The 16,713-nt window shown below is 38.9% G+C and overlaps 1 protein-coding gene across 3 annotated transcripts in view; it reads left to right on the top strand.

The window, feature by feature from the left end:
- Positions 1-16,713, top strand: part of AP3B1 (adaptor related protein complex 3 subunit beta 1) — a 285,248-nt gene that overhangs the window by 41,994 nt on the left and 226,541 nt on the right. For all 3 annotated transcript variants that reach the window (XM_012462113.2, XM_012462114.3, XM_012462116.2), the window contains exon 3: positions 11,882-11,956. In XM_012462113.2, the coding sequence (XP_012317536.2) occupies positions 11,882-11,956 (75 nt within the window). The remainder of the gene's footprint in view (positions 1-11,881; positions 11,957-16,713) is intronic.

Raw genomic sequence — 16,713 nt, 5'->3', positions numbered from 1 at the left:
TCTTCTAAACATCTAGTCTCTTCTCTGTTTTGAGCCAGATAAAGCTGAGGGTGGTGACACAAGCACCCCTGTGGCCACCAGTACTATCACTGTACTGGGTCAGACCTGAAGCCAGCACAGCACTGGGTCTTGCACAAGGCCTGCTGTAACCGCTTCTTGGCTATTGCCATGTTTGCTCAAGGCCCTGAGGCTCTACAGTCAGCAGGTAGCAAAGCCAACCAGGCCTGTGTCCTTCCCTTAAGGGCAGCAAGATCCTCTAGGCCCTGCATGGGTCAAGAAGTGCTGTCTGGGAGCCCTGGGACTCAGGGACTAGAGTCAGAAACCTTAGAAGTCTACCTAGTGTTCTGTTCTTGGCTGCCAATTGCAGCCAAGCTGGCACTCAAACCACAAGATGCAGTCCTTCCCACTCTTCCCTCCCCTTTCCAAAGGCAGAGGAGCCACAGCCTATAGCCACCACCACCCCAGGCCACAAAGAGTACTGTCAGAGTACCCCCATAGTCCCTTAAGGCCCAAAGTCTCTTAAGTCAAAAAGCTGACTTAAGTCAGCTTAAGAGACCTTGGGACTTAAGGGACTTTGGAAGGTACTCTGGCAGTATTTTGCATGAATGCTGCTTGGCCTGGGACCCACCCTCTGGCCCAGCACATGTCCAGAAATGCTGTCCAAGAGCCAAGTCCTGGAATGGAGTATGCTAAGAGCTCACTTGATGCTCTACCCTGCTGTTGCTGTGCTGGTACCGAGGGTGCAAGACAAAGCCCCCTTTACTTTCCCTCTGCTGTTCTCAAGCAGGAGTTTTGCTCCATAGTCACCACAGCTGGGAATGTGCTGTGTTTCACCTGAAGCCAGCAAGTCTCAGCAGTTCACCCAAGGCTCTCAATGTAGTACCTGGATATTGCTGCCGGTTATTCAGGGCTCAAGGGCTCTTCAGTTAGCAGATGATGAATGCTGCCAAGCCTCAGCCCTTTCCTTCAAGGCAGCAAGTTTCCTTCTGGATGAGGGTGTGTCTAGAAATGTCATCTGGGAGTTAGGTCCTGGAATGGGGGCCTCATGACTCTGACTGGTACCCTATCCTGCTGTGGCTGAACTGGTATACAAGATGCAAGACAAAGTCTTCCCCACTTCTCCTTCTCCTCTCCTCAAGTGGAAGGGAGTGGTCTCTTGGGGCTGCCAGCTGTGCAACCTGGGTATAGCAGAGAGGTAATGCCAGCACTCCCTTAGCTGCCCAGGTGTTGTCTCCGTATGTTGTGTCCCCGCTCTGTCCACTGTCTCTAGGCCTAGTTCAGCCGTAGGACTCACTGAAGAGTTGCAGTCCTTATGGCCTAGACTGCCTTTGAAGTTTACTTGGAGACACAGAATGCTGTAAGCCCTTGGTGGTGAGGTTTGCTAGGGACTCAAGTTTGGACCTCTGGGATTCCTTTCTGGCTAGGGCTGATTTAAATGCTCCCCTTGTGGGTGGGCATCAGCTGAGTTTGGTCTGGTTTTCCTTTCTGCTGTAACAGGACAGCACTGAGTTCAATGCCTCACAGTTGCGGTGTTTTCCCTCCCGCAAAGCCCAGAGATACCATCCATACCACGCACCACTCCTGGAACAGGGGCATCATGACTCAGAGGCAAAGGGTGGCATTGGTGATTTAGAACTGTTTCTTTTAATCTCTTCTTCTAATCTCTTCACTGCCTCTTTCAGTGATATGAAGTTCAAACCAAGTCCTGTGAATGCTCACCTGATTTTTGGTTCTTATGAAGGTGTTTTTTGCTGTGTAGATAGTTGTTAACTTGGTATCCCTGTTGGGCGTATGATTGGTGGAGCTTTCCATTCCACCGTCTTGCTCTGCCTCCGAGATCGCTCTTCTCTTTCTCTTTTAGAGAATCTGTTTTAACTGTCTGGATATGTAAATGTTTTCAATATTTTGAGGAAAAAGAAAATTTATTCAAGATGTGGTCTATGTTTGTTTTTTCTTTACTAATTTTTTATGGTGCTAATGAACCCTTGGGTCCTAAAATTTTAAATCTGTTTAACTTAGCCAACGTTTGTCTGCTGTTTATTTTCTCCTTTTCCTGTCAGTCTGTCAGTTCTCTCTTGGCTTTCCTATTATATGTATATTATATTTCTTGGATCTATCCTCTGTGTCTACCTCTGTCTTCTTCCCTGTCAGATTGACCTCTCTAACCTTTCCTGTCATTTTTAGGATATATTTATTTAGCTGGCTTTGTAAGTCAGTTTAGAATTTTTGATACTATCTTTTCTTCTCTCATTGTATTCTAAAACTTGATAATGATATTGTTGGGGTTCAGGGGTTCAGGGGAGCCCTCAGTTTCCCTGAGAGGGCGTTTCTCCAGATTCTTGGTCTGGAGACCCAAGAAGGGGAGAGGAGACCACGGTGCAGTGTGCAGTAAATGCCAACTCAAAAGTGTTTGTAGAAAGTGATTTATTTAAGTAGAGAGAGAAACAGGAGAAGGAGAGAGAAAAAAACAGCTGACTCTCACACTGAGTGAGAGAATCCATACAGATGGAATCCAGGAGAGGAAAGCAGCTTCCACACTGAGTGGAAGGGAATAGAGAGAGAGAGATGGAGTTTAGGAGGGGAAGACAGGCTGCTTCCACAGAGAATGTGGAAGGGGACTACAGAGGGGAAATCCAGGAGAAAGGAAGACAGCTTCCATGAGGGTGGAAGGGGATCCAAACATGGAGTCCGAAGGGGTGTGGAAGAAGGGGACTTTTAACCTGGGAGGAACCCCCACCTTCTCTAAGACCCCCTGGCCAATGAAAGGAGTTGCTTAGAACTTCCGCTGGAGTGATTGACTTTTAGATTCTTCCTGTGCTCATGAAAATTTAAAACAGAGACCATTAAATCTCCTGGATGGAGAGAGATGGGAGGGGGCATGGTGCTGGGAAGTTCTTGCCCTTAAAACTACACCGCTTCATGGGCCCAGAAAGAGAACACATTCCCTCAGTATCTTTATCTGAAAGCTTTCTTTGCTTTTCCAAAGTTATCCTTTTTTCAATAAATAACATGTCTCCTCAAATCTCACTAAGAATACGAATTAGACATATTTCTCATGGTTTTTCTCTTTTATGCCCAAGTTTTTCCCCAGATAATTTGTTCATACTTCTCCAGTAGTCCTCTTCTTTTGAACTGTGGAAGGGTTTTATATGCCCTGTTATTTTTTTCCCCTTTAAGTCATCCTCAAAAGCATTAGAGTTATCTATCTTTATTTTTCCAGAATTTCTATTTGAAATTGGTTCTATTATAAGCTCTAAATTCATAGGATCAATAATTTTAGGCTCCATTGTGGGATGAAGAGAATGGCATTCATATAAATAAATTAAGTATTAGAAGATCAAAATGTCTGTTTAGAATAGAGTGGGACGAACAGATGGCTCAGGGTAAGGAGCCTGAGAGCACTTTCCCCTCTGTTTTTAATTGGTATTTCTTCATTAAGTTCTTCCCTGTTTTTCTGTTTCCTCCTTTATATTTCTTTTTTTGTTTTAAGTATTCTTTGGGAATAGGTACTATATTCTCTGTTTGGTATGTTGTCCTCAGGGTACTTCCCTGAAGATTATTAGAAAGACCAATATATTGGAGCCACGGGTCTGTCTTACACTTAAGTAGTAGGTAAAATTAGGTTCACTTTCGATTAAGTAGTGAATTAATCCACTTATTCTTAGGTTGTAACTAGATTGGTAGATGATTGTTTTCTAAAATATTATCTTGAGTGAACCATAACCCTGCAGAAATTTGTTGAAATTTCTTTTATGTGGGTAGTACTATATCTGAAATGGAAAATATCCTGGATTGGTGCAATAGCAGAATGGTGATAACAGAAGAAAGAGCCAGAAGTTGAAGACAGATCATTAGAAGTTATTCAGTTTGACCGCATGTTCTCACTCATAGGCGGGTGTTGAATAATGAGAACACATGGACACAGGGAGGGGAGCACTACACACTGGGGTCTGTTGGGGGGAAATAGGGGAGGGGACAGTGGGGGGTGGGGAGTTGGGGAGAGATATCATGGGGAGAAATGCCAGATATAGGTGAAGGGGAGGAAGGCAGCAAATCACACTGCCACATGTGTACCTATGCAACAATCTTGCATGTTCTTCACATGTACCCCAAAACCTAAAATACAATAAAAATAAATAAATAAATAAATATGAAAAAAAAAGAAATTATTCAGTTTGTGGCCAGACACGGTGGCTCATGCCTATAATCTCAACACTTCGGGAGGCTGAGGATTGCTTGAGCCAAGGAGTTCTGAGACTAGCCTGGGCAACAAAGTGAGACCCTGTCTCTACAGAAATACCAAAAAATTAGCCAGATATGGTGGAGGGTGCCTATGGTCCCAGCTACACAGGAAGCTGAGGCAGAAAGATCACTTGAGCCCAAGAGGTTGAGGCTGCAATGAGCCAAGATGGCACCATTGCACTCTAGCCTGTGCAACACAGCAAGACTCTATCTCGAAAAAAAAAAAAAAAAAGAAACGAAAAGAAAAGAAAATCATTCTGAAAAACAGAGATTGAAAAGAAATGAACAGAGCCTTGGGGTTTTGTTGGTTGATTCCAAAGGTCTAACGTATGCATCATTAGAATACCAGAAGGAAAGGAGAAAGAGATTGGGGTAGGAAAAAATATTTGAAGAAATAATGGTAGAAAACTTCCCAAATTTGATGAAAGATGCAAATTTATAGATGAAAGAAACTCAGTGAATACCAATTAGGATAAACTGAAAGAAAACCATGCATAAACACAGTAATCAAACTGTTGAAAACCAAAAATAAAGTCTTGAAAGTAGCTGGAAAAAAATGATACATACAGGGGAACAATAATTTGAATAAATACAGATTTTTCACTGAAATTATGGCAGTCAGATGATAGTGGAAAAACATCTTTCAGCTACTGAAAGAAGAGAACTGTTAACCCAGAACGCTATATCCATCGAAAATATCCTTTAAGAATAAAGATGAAATTAAGAGTATCCATTTCTAACATGTTTGCTTTAATGAAATGTTAATGGATGTTCTCCAGGCTGAAGGGAAATGATACCAGATGGATATTTAGGAAGATTTAAAAAAATGGTAAATAAGTATAAAGGACTAATTTTATTCTTAAGTTATCCCACTGTCTGAGAAGTTTTTAATATGGGTATAATATATATGATGGCTAAACATAAAATCTAGTGTGGAGATGGAATTAAAAGGGCCTATATGGTTGCAATGTTTCTGCATTTTTCTTGACCTGGTACAGTGTTTAACTCTAAGTGGACTTTGTAAGATTTGCTATATCTGTATCTATTTATATGTGTGTTTATCTACCTATCCATCTGATAATCCTCAGAGGAGGAACCAGTAAAAAATTATATAAAAACATATAGGTAGTTAATATAAAAATATGAAATACTAAAAATTTTCTAAGGAAAAGAGGAAAGAGCAAACAAGAGAACAGAAAACACAGGGAATAAACAGAAAACAGATACTAAAATGGTAGAGCTGAATCTAACTGTGTTAATAATTATATTACATGTAAGTGGTCTGATGTTACCAATTAAAAGAGATCTTCATATTGCATGAAAATATGAGGCCATAACTGTGCTTTTTGTAAGAAACCCACTTTTAATATAAAGATGTAAGTTATAAGGAAGGATATATATATACCATACAAACACTAACCAAAAAAAGCTCAAATGAATCTATTAATATCAGAGAGAGTAAACTTTTGACCAAATAGTATGATTAGGATAAAGAACATAACAATAAGAGTCATTTTCCCAAAAAGACATAATAACCTTAATTGTGTCTAATGAAAGCATAAAAAATGGAGTAAAAACAAAAAACAGAAAACAGCCTGTTAGAACTGAAAGGAAAGATTGAGAAATTCACAGTTATAGTTGGAGACTTAAGTGCTTTTCCCTCAAAAATCAGGAGAATAGGGAGATAGAAAACCAATAAGGAAATTTAAGACTAGAATAATACCAACTTATATGACCTAATTGACATTTATAGAGCATTCTACCCAACAGTAGTGAAATATACAGTCTATTTATATGCGAGATAGACTATGTTCTGAGCCATAAGACACAATCTTAACAAACTTATAAGAATTAAAATTATGCAAAGTAAGTTATCTGACCATATAGAATTAAACTAAACACAGTCATTGGAAAGATCAAAAATTTTTTTAAATATTTGAAAATTATACATCAGGTTTCTACATTTAGAAATGATGAAATGATCCATGAGTCAAAATAAAAGTAAAAGTCACAAGGAAGTTAGGATGAAATTGAAAAACCACATATCAACGTTTAGAGGATTCAAGTAAAGCAGTACTTAGAAGGAAATTTATAGTAATAAAAGCTTATGTTTGAAAAGAAATATTTCCAATCAGTGCTCTGAGCATCTACCTTAACATAGCAGAAATAGAAGGACAAATTAAACCCAAATTGAAAATAAAGAAATAAATAATACGGTAGAGTAGAAATCAATGAAATTGAGTAGAGAAAAACAGTAGAGTAAAATCGGTGAAATTAAAAGCTAGTCCTTGGAAAAGATTGATAACATTGATAAATCTGTAGACAGAGTGACCAAGAAAAAATAGAGGACAAATTATCAATATCAGAAATGCAAGACCTTATTGACATTTAAAGGATAATTAGGGAATATTTCAGGCATTGTTAGCTCAATAATTTGACTACTTTGTTGAAATGAGCAAAGTCTTGAAAGGTAAGCTATGATGTTTACTCAAGAAGAACTAAATTATCTGAATAGTCTATACCTAATAAAGTATTTGAATTTTTCATTTAAAAAACTTCAACATGGAATATTCAGTTCTACACAAACTCTTCTAGGATATAGAATATGAGAAATTACTTCTGAATTTAATTTATGAGTGAAGCGTTATGCTGGTCTGAAAACTAGACAAATACATTGTAAGAAAATTAAACTATGTCCATCACCCTCATGAACATACAGGATTGGATGGAGAGTAAATCAATCAGATCTCCCAAATACAGTGCTGTTAGGCTATTGTAAATGAAACATTGATGTTGGAGCTGAGGCCATCTAAGGTTGAAAAATGAAAAACAAATAAAAGTCAAATGTATAAAGTTAGAGAACAGGTATCAAAAACTGATCCCTGTTTTAATTAGATGCCTACAACCAGTGAATGTTCTCTGGGGGACTCTGGAATTCCATCTCTACCTTGGGTGGAAGCTCTTAGGTAGAGATGGAATTCCAGAGTTTTTATATGCAAGATAGACTACTACTACTAGCAGAGGGCATGATGAGAACCTAGGAGAGTTTAGAGCTACAAATAACCTTATGTTATCTCCTCAACTTCTGCCCAGCTAGCTCCCTAAACATGACTCTCACCTTTTGCCTGAAAACTTGTCTTCATTTCTCACCTTTTATCTAGAGAGTCACATTCAAAGGGCAGAATTGCTAGTACTGCAACTTTTTCAAATATCAGGAACTTCAACCAAATAAAATCAAAAGGACATATTTTCCTATGCTTTCCACCTATGAATCTTACTTTTCCTGCAGGACCCAAATATGGCTCCCCTCAATTCCTGTGCTCCTTGTTCTGGGTAAAAGAGTAGAAGAGGACCAAGAACAAGTCTTTTACCTAAAGCAGAGGGTGAAAGGGTGGGAGAAGTATGTTATCTGAGTAGATAAGGAGGAATAAACACTGAGAAGGACTGCCTGCTTTCAAACTGAGCTTCAAGGAGTCTTAGAGCTTCTTTGCTGGTTTCTTCCTTTCTCCACAATTTCTGCTTTTAGGATTGTACTATGTCTTGTCCCTCAGTCTACTTCTATGTCTGTATGTCCTCCTGTAGTGATCTTACCCCTTTTCAAATGCATATTGCTAACCAGTGCTGTCTCTTGTATTCTGTAGCCTTTATTCCCTTTTATTCAACTGACTTCTCAGCATATCTGAAACCAAACTCTGGATTGCTCATCTCTCCAAATACCTGCTTCTTCCCCAGTCTTTCTCATCATAGTAAATGGCAGTTCCATTAGTTATTTGTAGTCCTTCTTCTTCTTCTTCTTCTTCTTTTTTGATATGGAGTCTCACTCTGTTGCTCAGGGTGGAGTGCAGTGGCATGATCTTGGCTCACTGCAGCCTCCGCCTGCCAGGTTCAAATGATTCTCCTGCCACAGCCTCCTGAGTAGCTGGAATTACAGGCACCCACCACCATGCCCAGCTAATTTTTTTTTTTTTTTTGGTTTTTGTGCTTTAGTAGAGACGGGGTTTCACCATGTTGGCTAGGCTGGTCACAAACTCCTGGCCTCAAGTAATCTGCCTGCCTCGGCCTCACAAAGTCCTGGATTAGAGGCAGTAGTTCTTCTTAATTCATATCCCTTCTTTCTTATATCATATATAATCTGTTTTCAGAATAAATCCCAAATCTAGCCCATTCTCACTATGCTCACTATCTTTCCTCTGGATGATTGCAGTAGCCTTCTGTTTTCCATGCTGTCATATCTTCTGGTCCATTTTTCACACCACAGCCAGAAAAATCCTTTTAAAATGTGAGTCATTGCTAAATATTTAACGATGTTTTTCCTCTACTCACAACTCTCCAGTGGTCTCCCACTTTACTCATAGTAAAAAGCTAACTCCTTTTATAGTGGTTTATACATTTCTGACCTTATCTCTCACCGTTCTTCCCCTCACTTACTCCAGCCTGGCTGTCCTGGCCTCCTGTTCCTGGAACATGTCATGTCTAAACTGTTGTTTCTCAAGCTAGTTACAAGGGTCCCCTCCTCTCTTCCCTTGCATCCCTGCTGAAAGAAAGGCCTTTTCTGACCACCTTATATAAAAGAGCAACTCACACCTCTACCTCAGCACTTCTCATTCCCTTTATACTGCTCTACTTTTCTCCACAGTGGTCTATTGCCACCTCACTATTATAGTCATTTGTTTATTAACCCTTTCCCCATTAGAAGATAAGCACCACATGGGCAGGGGCTTTGTATTCGTTATGGTTGGATCCCTGAGGCCTAGGATAGGCCCTGGTAGAAAGTATGCTCTCAGCAAATATTTGTCAAATGAATTTCATTGTGGTGTTTTTTCCTTCCTTATATATTAACATCTTTTTGAATAGCATTCTACAGAGTAAAGTTAGATAGCCATGAAATAGGATACCATAGAACAAGATGTCTGACTTTAAGTAATCATTGAGACTGAATGGCAGGGGCCCTATGGAGCATTTAATCCCTCTCTTTTCTTAATTTCAGAGATGAGAAAATGGAGAGAGGTGTACAAATCGTAGAAAGATGTCTTAGCTTCAATATTTTGTAAACCCTCCATAATGCTTAGCAGATTTCACAAAAAAATCAAAAGAATGTCACAAGTAAGGAAACTATAAAAAGGCTAGCTTGTATTCAAGAGTATTTTAAGGCTATCATATGGAAAGGCCTTATGAGAAATTGCTAACTGGGATTATAATGCTTAAAATATCACATAATATTTATATAACATTTGCTGTAAATTAAAGATATTATAAAATTAAAGATATTATAAAGCTAATATCTTTTTAAAGGTAGTTTGTTAGATATAGTGTGTAATTCATAAGGAATCTCTTTCACTGAAATTACCTTTTAGTTTGAACTTTATTTTTTGTAGCTACTGAAGTCTGGACTTTTAAAAGACATAAAGTTATAATCTGTGAATGAGAAAGACAAAATGGGAATACAGATAGATATAACATTAAAATAAATAGAAATGTAAAATAGTGCATAGGAAATTCCAAATGATAAGTGTAGATTAAAATATTCTAGAGGAGGCTGGACATGATGGCTCATGCCTATAATCCTAGCACTTTGAGAGGCTGATGTGGGTGAATCACTTGAAGTCAGGAGTTCAAGACCAACCTGGCCAACATGGCAAAACCTTATCTCTACCAAAAATACAAAAATTAGCCAGAGGTGGAATCAGGTACCTGTAATCCCAGGTACTTGGGAGGCTGAGGCAGGAGAATAACTTAAACCCAGGAGGCGGAGGTTGCAGTGATCCAAGATTGTGCCACTGCACTCCGGCCTAAGTGACAGAGTGAGACTCCATCTCAAAAAAAAAAAAAAAAAGAAAATTCTAAAAGAAATTGGAATTGGTTATCACAGTGGGCCAGGCATTAGGAGATGGCTCTAGCAAGGAAGAAAGAGTAGAATTTGATGATACTTTAGATGGAAGGATAGAACTTAGAAAGCTGGGGCCATGTAGAGGCATAGTGGGGCAGCCATAGAATGTTCTAGTAGTGAGTAAGGTCAGTTTAATAGAACCTTAGGTCAGAGAGCTTAAGAAGGGATGTTAGTGCACATTGTGAGAATATTTGAGTATTACAATCATTTGGCCTCTAGACATTCAGAGGCTGTTGAGATCTTTTATGGGGGCTGACATGTGCAAAGTCATGTTTTAAGCATATGAAACTGTCAATGATGTACGTTATGGATAGGAGAAGGAGACTGGAAAGTTCTCTGTGAGGCGATATTGACCTGTGCTAGGATAATAGCAGTAGAAGGGATTATCCTTTTGGGAAGTTCTGAGAAGTATTAGCAGGACCTAGTTACTGTGTAGAAGTGAGAAGAGACCAAGGTAATTCTGTGGTTTCTGGTATCTAGGAGACTGATGGAAATAGGAAATTCTCTCATGAATGTCATTTTATCATGAAAGACGAGTTTGGCTTTAGACATAGCAAGTTTGGGATGAGAGCCATCTAATAGTGTCTAGTTAGAGATTTGAAACTCAGACTGGATTTGGGCTACAGTTTTGGGGAATTGATGCTCATATATAAATGTGAGAGTTAGCCCTGAGGGTGAATGAAATCTCAGGAGTTTCACAAATTGTAGAACGGGCTAGGCTGAAGAGATGGTGGTGCGCAGAACTTTAGTGGGCAGAGGAAGGATGTTTAGTGAAAGAAACTTTTAAAATGCAATGGTTGAAGAAGTAAGATAACCTATGAAAAGAAAACCAAGGGTCACATAATTAGTTGATTCAAAGTAACATTCATCCCTCCCTCAACTCCCCCATTGCAGATGCAGTACATCTTTTTTTTTTTTTGAGACAGAGTTTCACTCTTGTTGCCTAGGCTGAAGTGCAATGGCTCCATCTCTGCTCACTACAACTTCTGCCTCCTGGGTTCAAACGATTCTCCTGCCTCAACCTCCCGAGTAGCTGGGATTACAGGCATGCACCACCACACTAGGCTAATTTTGTATTTTTATTAGAGACAGGCTTTCTTCATGTTGGTCAGGCTGGTTTCGAACTCCTGACCTCAGGTGATCTGCCTGCTTTGGCCTCCCAAAGAGCTGTGATTACAGGAAGGAGCCACTGTGCCTGGCCTGATGCAGTACATCTTTAATGTCAGATCCTGGAAAATAGAAACTAGCAAAAATATTTTTAAAAAGTTGTTACCCAGCCTGGGAAACATAGTGGGACCCTGTCTCTACAAAAAAAATTCAAAAATTAGCCAGGCATGATGGCACATGCCCATAGCCTCAGCTACTTAGAAGGCTGAGGTGGGGGATCACTTGGCTGCAGTGAACTGTGATTGAGCTACTGCACTCCAGCCCAGATGACAGAGGAGGACCCTGTCTCAAAAAATTAAAAAAAAAAAAAAAAAAAAAGAAAGAAACTTACAATCTAGTTAGCTAGAGAAAACTACTAAAATATTTAAATATATATCTTAAATTATGAAATATTTATTTTTTAGTGTGTCTGTATTTGTGTATTTATATTGCTATATAAGAGAGTATTATTTGCTACAAATAGTTGAGGTAAGTTGATTTGAAAATAGTTCAGTTGTTAATTACATAACTTATTTGTTGACACAATCTTCTAAATATTTAATATGTATAGAATTGCCCATATTGTCTGTTTTGTTTATTTTTCAGATGATTGCAAAAGGAAAAAATGCATCTGAACTGTTTCCTGCTGTTGTGAAGAATGTGGCCAGTAAAAATATTGAGGTACTGTTTTGATCTATAATTTATATGATTACTTTTGTTTTCATGGGACTGTACACTTTTTAGTGACTTTGAAGTGCAACGTAAAATACTTAAGTATCAATAGATTTTTGTTATGATTAAAATGTCCTTAATTTTAAATGTAGGTAGAATTAAAAGTAGACACAATCCTAGCTTTGGATTTTTGGAAGAGAATATGAAAAGCAAAACAGATTGATTCACCTGAGTGAACAGATGGTAAGTTGTTGAGTTTTCACCTGTTCCTAGAGGCCCGTTTAGTTTAAATTTTGTTCTAGGGACTTAGTTTTAAGATAGCATATGTCCAGTGAAAAAGACCTAGTCAGGTGTATCCAGACCTTGATGATTTGGGGCTTTTTGGGATTTCTAGGACTGAGCCCAAGAATATTTCCCAAGTTTCTTAGATTATTCATGACATGTACTAAGCACTCAGTACATATATGTGGATTTATTGAATGAACATGTCCCAGTAAAATACTGTTTTGTGTAAACTAGGCTGATACAGTCTAGTATTAAGGTTACATTCTCCCCTCCACACTGATTAATTGATAAATTAATTGAAAAGCCTGGTTAATTGATAAATTTTTCTCAATTAAAGCTTTAAAGCCTTTACCCCACCATAAAATTAAAAATGTGTTACTGCTACTATTTGTTTGCCTTTTTACTGGCAGATGACGAAGCTCATTAACAAATAACAGAAACATTCTAATCCAGGGAACATGGTTATGATGACAGAGAGAGAGATAAAGTTCAAAATCGTTTGTGCATGGAGTGTGCGAGTGTAAGGAAAATGGATGTGTGATTTTAGAGGGTTTGCTATTTTTTGTAGTTACGATTTTGTTTTCTGTGCATAGTATGGTCATTTTTTTTGCTAGTGAAGTTGTTTCTCTTTTGTGTGATGAATTTAAATATTCAAAGTATTGTTGCCAGCAAAACCAACCTGAGAAAAAAAGAGAAAGCATTTTGGAGGTAATGTTCTTTAAATATTACTTAACTAAATGTGATTGATAGTGTTGTGTACATTTTTAAAGTGTTTTAGCGACTGTTTGTCCAGTTGTTCTACCAATTGGTGAGAGAGATTTTAAATCTCCAAATCATGATTCTGAATATATATATATATTTTTGAGACAGGGTCTGACTTTGTCACTCAGGCTGGAGTATAGTGGCACGATCTTGGCTCACTACAGCCTCAACCTCCTGGGCTCAAGCCATTCTCCCACCTGAGCCCCATAAGTAGCTGGAACTACAGGTGCATACAACCATGCCTGGCTAGTTTTTGTTTGTTTTGAGATGGAATTTCACACTGTCGCCCAGCCTGGAGTGCAGTGGTGTGATCTTGGCTCACTGCAACCTCCACCTCCCAGGTTCACTCAATTCTCCTGCCTCAGTCTCCCGAGTAGCTGAGATTACAGGTGCATACCACCACACCCAGATAATTTTTTTGTATTTTTAGTAGAGATGGAGTTTCACTATGTTGGCCAGACAGGTCTCAAACTCCTGACCTCGTGATCAACCCACCTCAGCCTCCCAAAGTGCTGGGATTACAGGTGTGAGCCACCGTGCCCGGCCCCTGGCTAGTTTTTTACATTTTTTTGTAGAGGTGGGGTTTTGCCCTGTGGCCCAGGCTGGTTTCGAACTCCTGAGCTGAAGCAATCCCACCTGCCTTGGCTTCCCAAAGTGCTAGGATTATAGGTGTAACCAACCATGCCCGGTCTTTTTTTTTTTTTTTTGAGACCGGTTTCCTATCTCTTCCCCAGGCTGGAGTACAGTGGCATCACTGTGGCTCACTGTAGCCTTGTTCTCTTGGGTTTAGGTGTTCCTCCTTCCTCAGCATCCCGAGTAGCTGGGATTACCAGTGCATGCGACCACACCCAACTAATTTTCATATTTTTAATAGAGACAGGGTTTCACCATGTTGTCCAGGCTGGTTTTGAACTCCCGGACTCAAGCAGTCGGCCAACCTCGACCTCTCAAAGTGCTGGGATTATAGGCATGGGCCATTGTGCCTGGGCTAATTCTGGAATGCTTTATTTTTCCCATTAATTTAGTTATTTTTTGCTTATTTTTAAAAGTACTCCTATTAGGCATAACTCTTTTTGGGTTTTCCTGATGAATTGACCCTTTTATTCTAAAAAAAAGGCCTTTAATTTTGTTAATATGTTTTGTCTTGAAGCATATTTGATTTGTTGTTAGTATTGCCACTCCATCCCTCTCATTTCTTTTTATTGTTTATCATTTTTATTCATTTGCTTTCAGTTTGTTTGTCTATATCTAGTGTGCATTCATTGTTGACAGCATGTAGTTGCAGATTTCCCTACATCCTGTGTGTCAATCTCTGCCTTTTAATTGGAGTGTCTATTTTGCTAACACTTAATATAATCATTGATCTGCTTAGATTTGAGTCTACTGTTATTCTTTTTCTTTTCTTTTTGTCTCTTTTATTTTTATCTTCCATTCTTCCTATTCCTTCTTTGGGTTAACTAGAAACATTTTAAAATTTCATTTTAGTTTTTTTGTTTTTTTTCCAACTTGCATTTCTTGGCATATATGACAGTGGTCCCATATGATTATAATACTGTATTTTTACTGTGTTTAGATATGTTTAGATACACAAATACCTACCATTGTGTTATAGTTGCCTACAGTATTGAGTACAGTAACATGCTGTACAGATTTGTAGCCTAGGAGCAATAGGCTGTATCAGTAGTCCCCAACCTTTTGGCATTAGGGACCAGTATTATGGAAGACAATTTTTCCCTGGATCCTGGCTGGGGAGGATGGCTTCAGGATGATTCAAAAATTACATTTATTGTACACTTTACTTCTATTATTATTACATTGTACTATATAATGAAATAATTATATAACTCAGTATAATGTAGAATCAATGGGAGCCCTGAGCTTGTTTTCCTACAACTAGAAGGTTCCATCTGGGGTGTGATGGGAGACAGTGACAGATCATCAGGTATTAGATTCTCATAAGGAGTGTGCAACCTAGATCCCGCACATGAGCAGTTCACAATAGGGCTCACACTCATGAGAATCTAATGCTGCTGATCTGACGGTAGGCAGAGCTCAGGGGGTTATGCAAGCAATGAGGAGTGGCTGTAAGTACAGATAAAGCTTTGCTTCCTTGCCTGCCCGCTTACTTACTGCCTGCTGTGTGGCCTGGTTCCAACCCCTGGGCTACATCATACACCTAGGTGTGTAGACCCCTGGTCTGTATTATATATCCTAGGTGTGTAGTAGGCTGCATCATGTAGGTTTGTGTAAGTGTACTCCAAGGTGTTTGCACAACAATGAAATTGCCCAACGATGCATTTCTCATAACACTGATAAGCAATGCATGACTGGATTATAGAATTTTAAGGATAGGTGCTTTAAACCTGCTACTTCTTCTTTTTTTTTATTTGGAGACAGGGTCTCACTCTGTCACCCAGGTTGGAGTGCAGTGGCTTGATCTTGGCTCACTACAACCTCTGCCTCCCGGGTTAAAGCAATTCTCCTGCCTGAGCCTCCTGAGCAACTGGGATTGCAGGCTTCTGTCACCACGCCCATCTAATTTCTTTTTTTTGTATTTTTAGTAGAGCTGGGGTTTTGTCATGTTGCCCAGGCTGGTCTGGAGCTCCTGAGCACAAGTGATCTGCCTACCTCAGCCTCCCAAAGTGCTGGGATAATAGGTGTGAGCCACCATGTTTAGCCTAAACCTACTTTTAAAAAAGAATTAATATTTTAAAGTATGCTTCTTGCTTTTTTGGTGGGGGGAGGGGTGGGGCTGTAGTGCCATTAACACAACACACTGTGGGCTCAAGTGATCCTCCTGACTCTGCCTTCTGAGTAGCTGGAACTACAGGTGCACGCCAGTACATTTGGCTAATTTAAAAAAATATTTTGTAGAGACAGAGTCTTCATGTTGCCCAGGCTAGTGTTGAACTCTTGGCCTCAAGTGATCCTCCTGCCTCGGCTTCCCGAAGTGCTGGGATTATAGGCGTGAGCCACAGTGCCCAGCCCTTAATTTTTTTTTTATTAGATAGGAAGTACATTCTATATTTCAGATAGATGAATTTTTCTATCAAAATGAAATAGTCATCATAAACTCAATTAGACTAAGTTGGATAAACCAAAATCAAAACATTTGTATTCTTGTAGCCAGGTTATGAATTAGATTAAATTAATAGTGGATTTAAATGGCTTGATAAACCATACTTTCTTTCCAGGACACCAATTAATGGAAGAAATCTATGTAGATCTTAGATATCTTGAGTAAAATAAATTTTACTCATGATAATTTTGTAGATATTTATTAAACACTGTTTATGTGCTCGTCATATATGATTCTGAATTGATAATTTTAAACTACCCTCCCTTTGATACCTTATGGCCATGCTATCTGAGCTTCTATTTTGATATGTTTATTAGTTTTATGTCCTCTGGTATAAGAAAGTCCAAATATCTGAAAAAATCAACATTTAACTTAGAAAAATTATGAGGTATAGGTGAAGCTTGTCTTAGTGTTATCAGGAATAAAGTCTCTCAGTAGTGATAGGAATAATTGTTAACATTCAAAAAAACCTGTCTGACCCAAGTTGTTAGTGCCTTATATAGATCCACTCATTTTATCCTCACAAATAACCCTGTAGGGCTGTTTCTGTCATTACTTGTGTTTTACATATGAGTACAAGATGGCAGAGAGGTTAAATTAGCTGATCAAGGTTACACAGCCAGTGTGTGGCAGTCAGAAT

This window comes from Aotus nancymaae, unplaced genomic scaffold (genome assembly GCF_030222135.1).
Source record: "Aotus nancymaae isolate 86718 unplaced genomic scaffold, 86718_ANA_hifiasm-v0.15.2.pri h1tg000014l, whole genome shotgun sequence".
Classification (NCBI taxonomy): domain Eukaryota; kingdom Metazoa; phylum Chordata; class Mammalia; order Primates; family Aotidae; genus Aotus; species Aotus nancymaae.
Note: the sequence above shows the minus strand (reverse complement) of the source record. Positions and strands in the feature narration are given on the sequence as shown.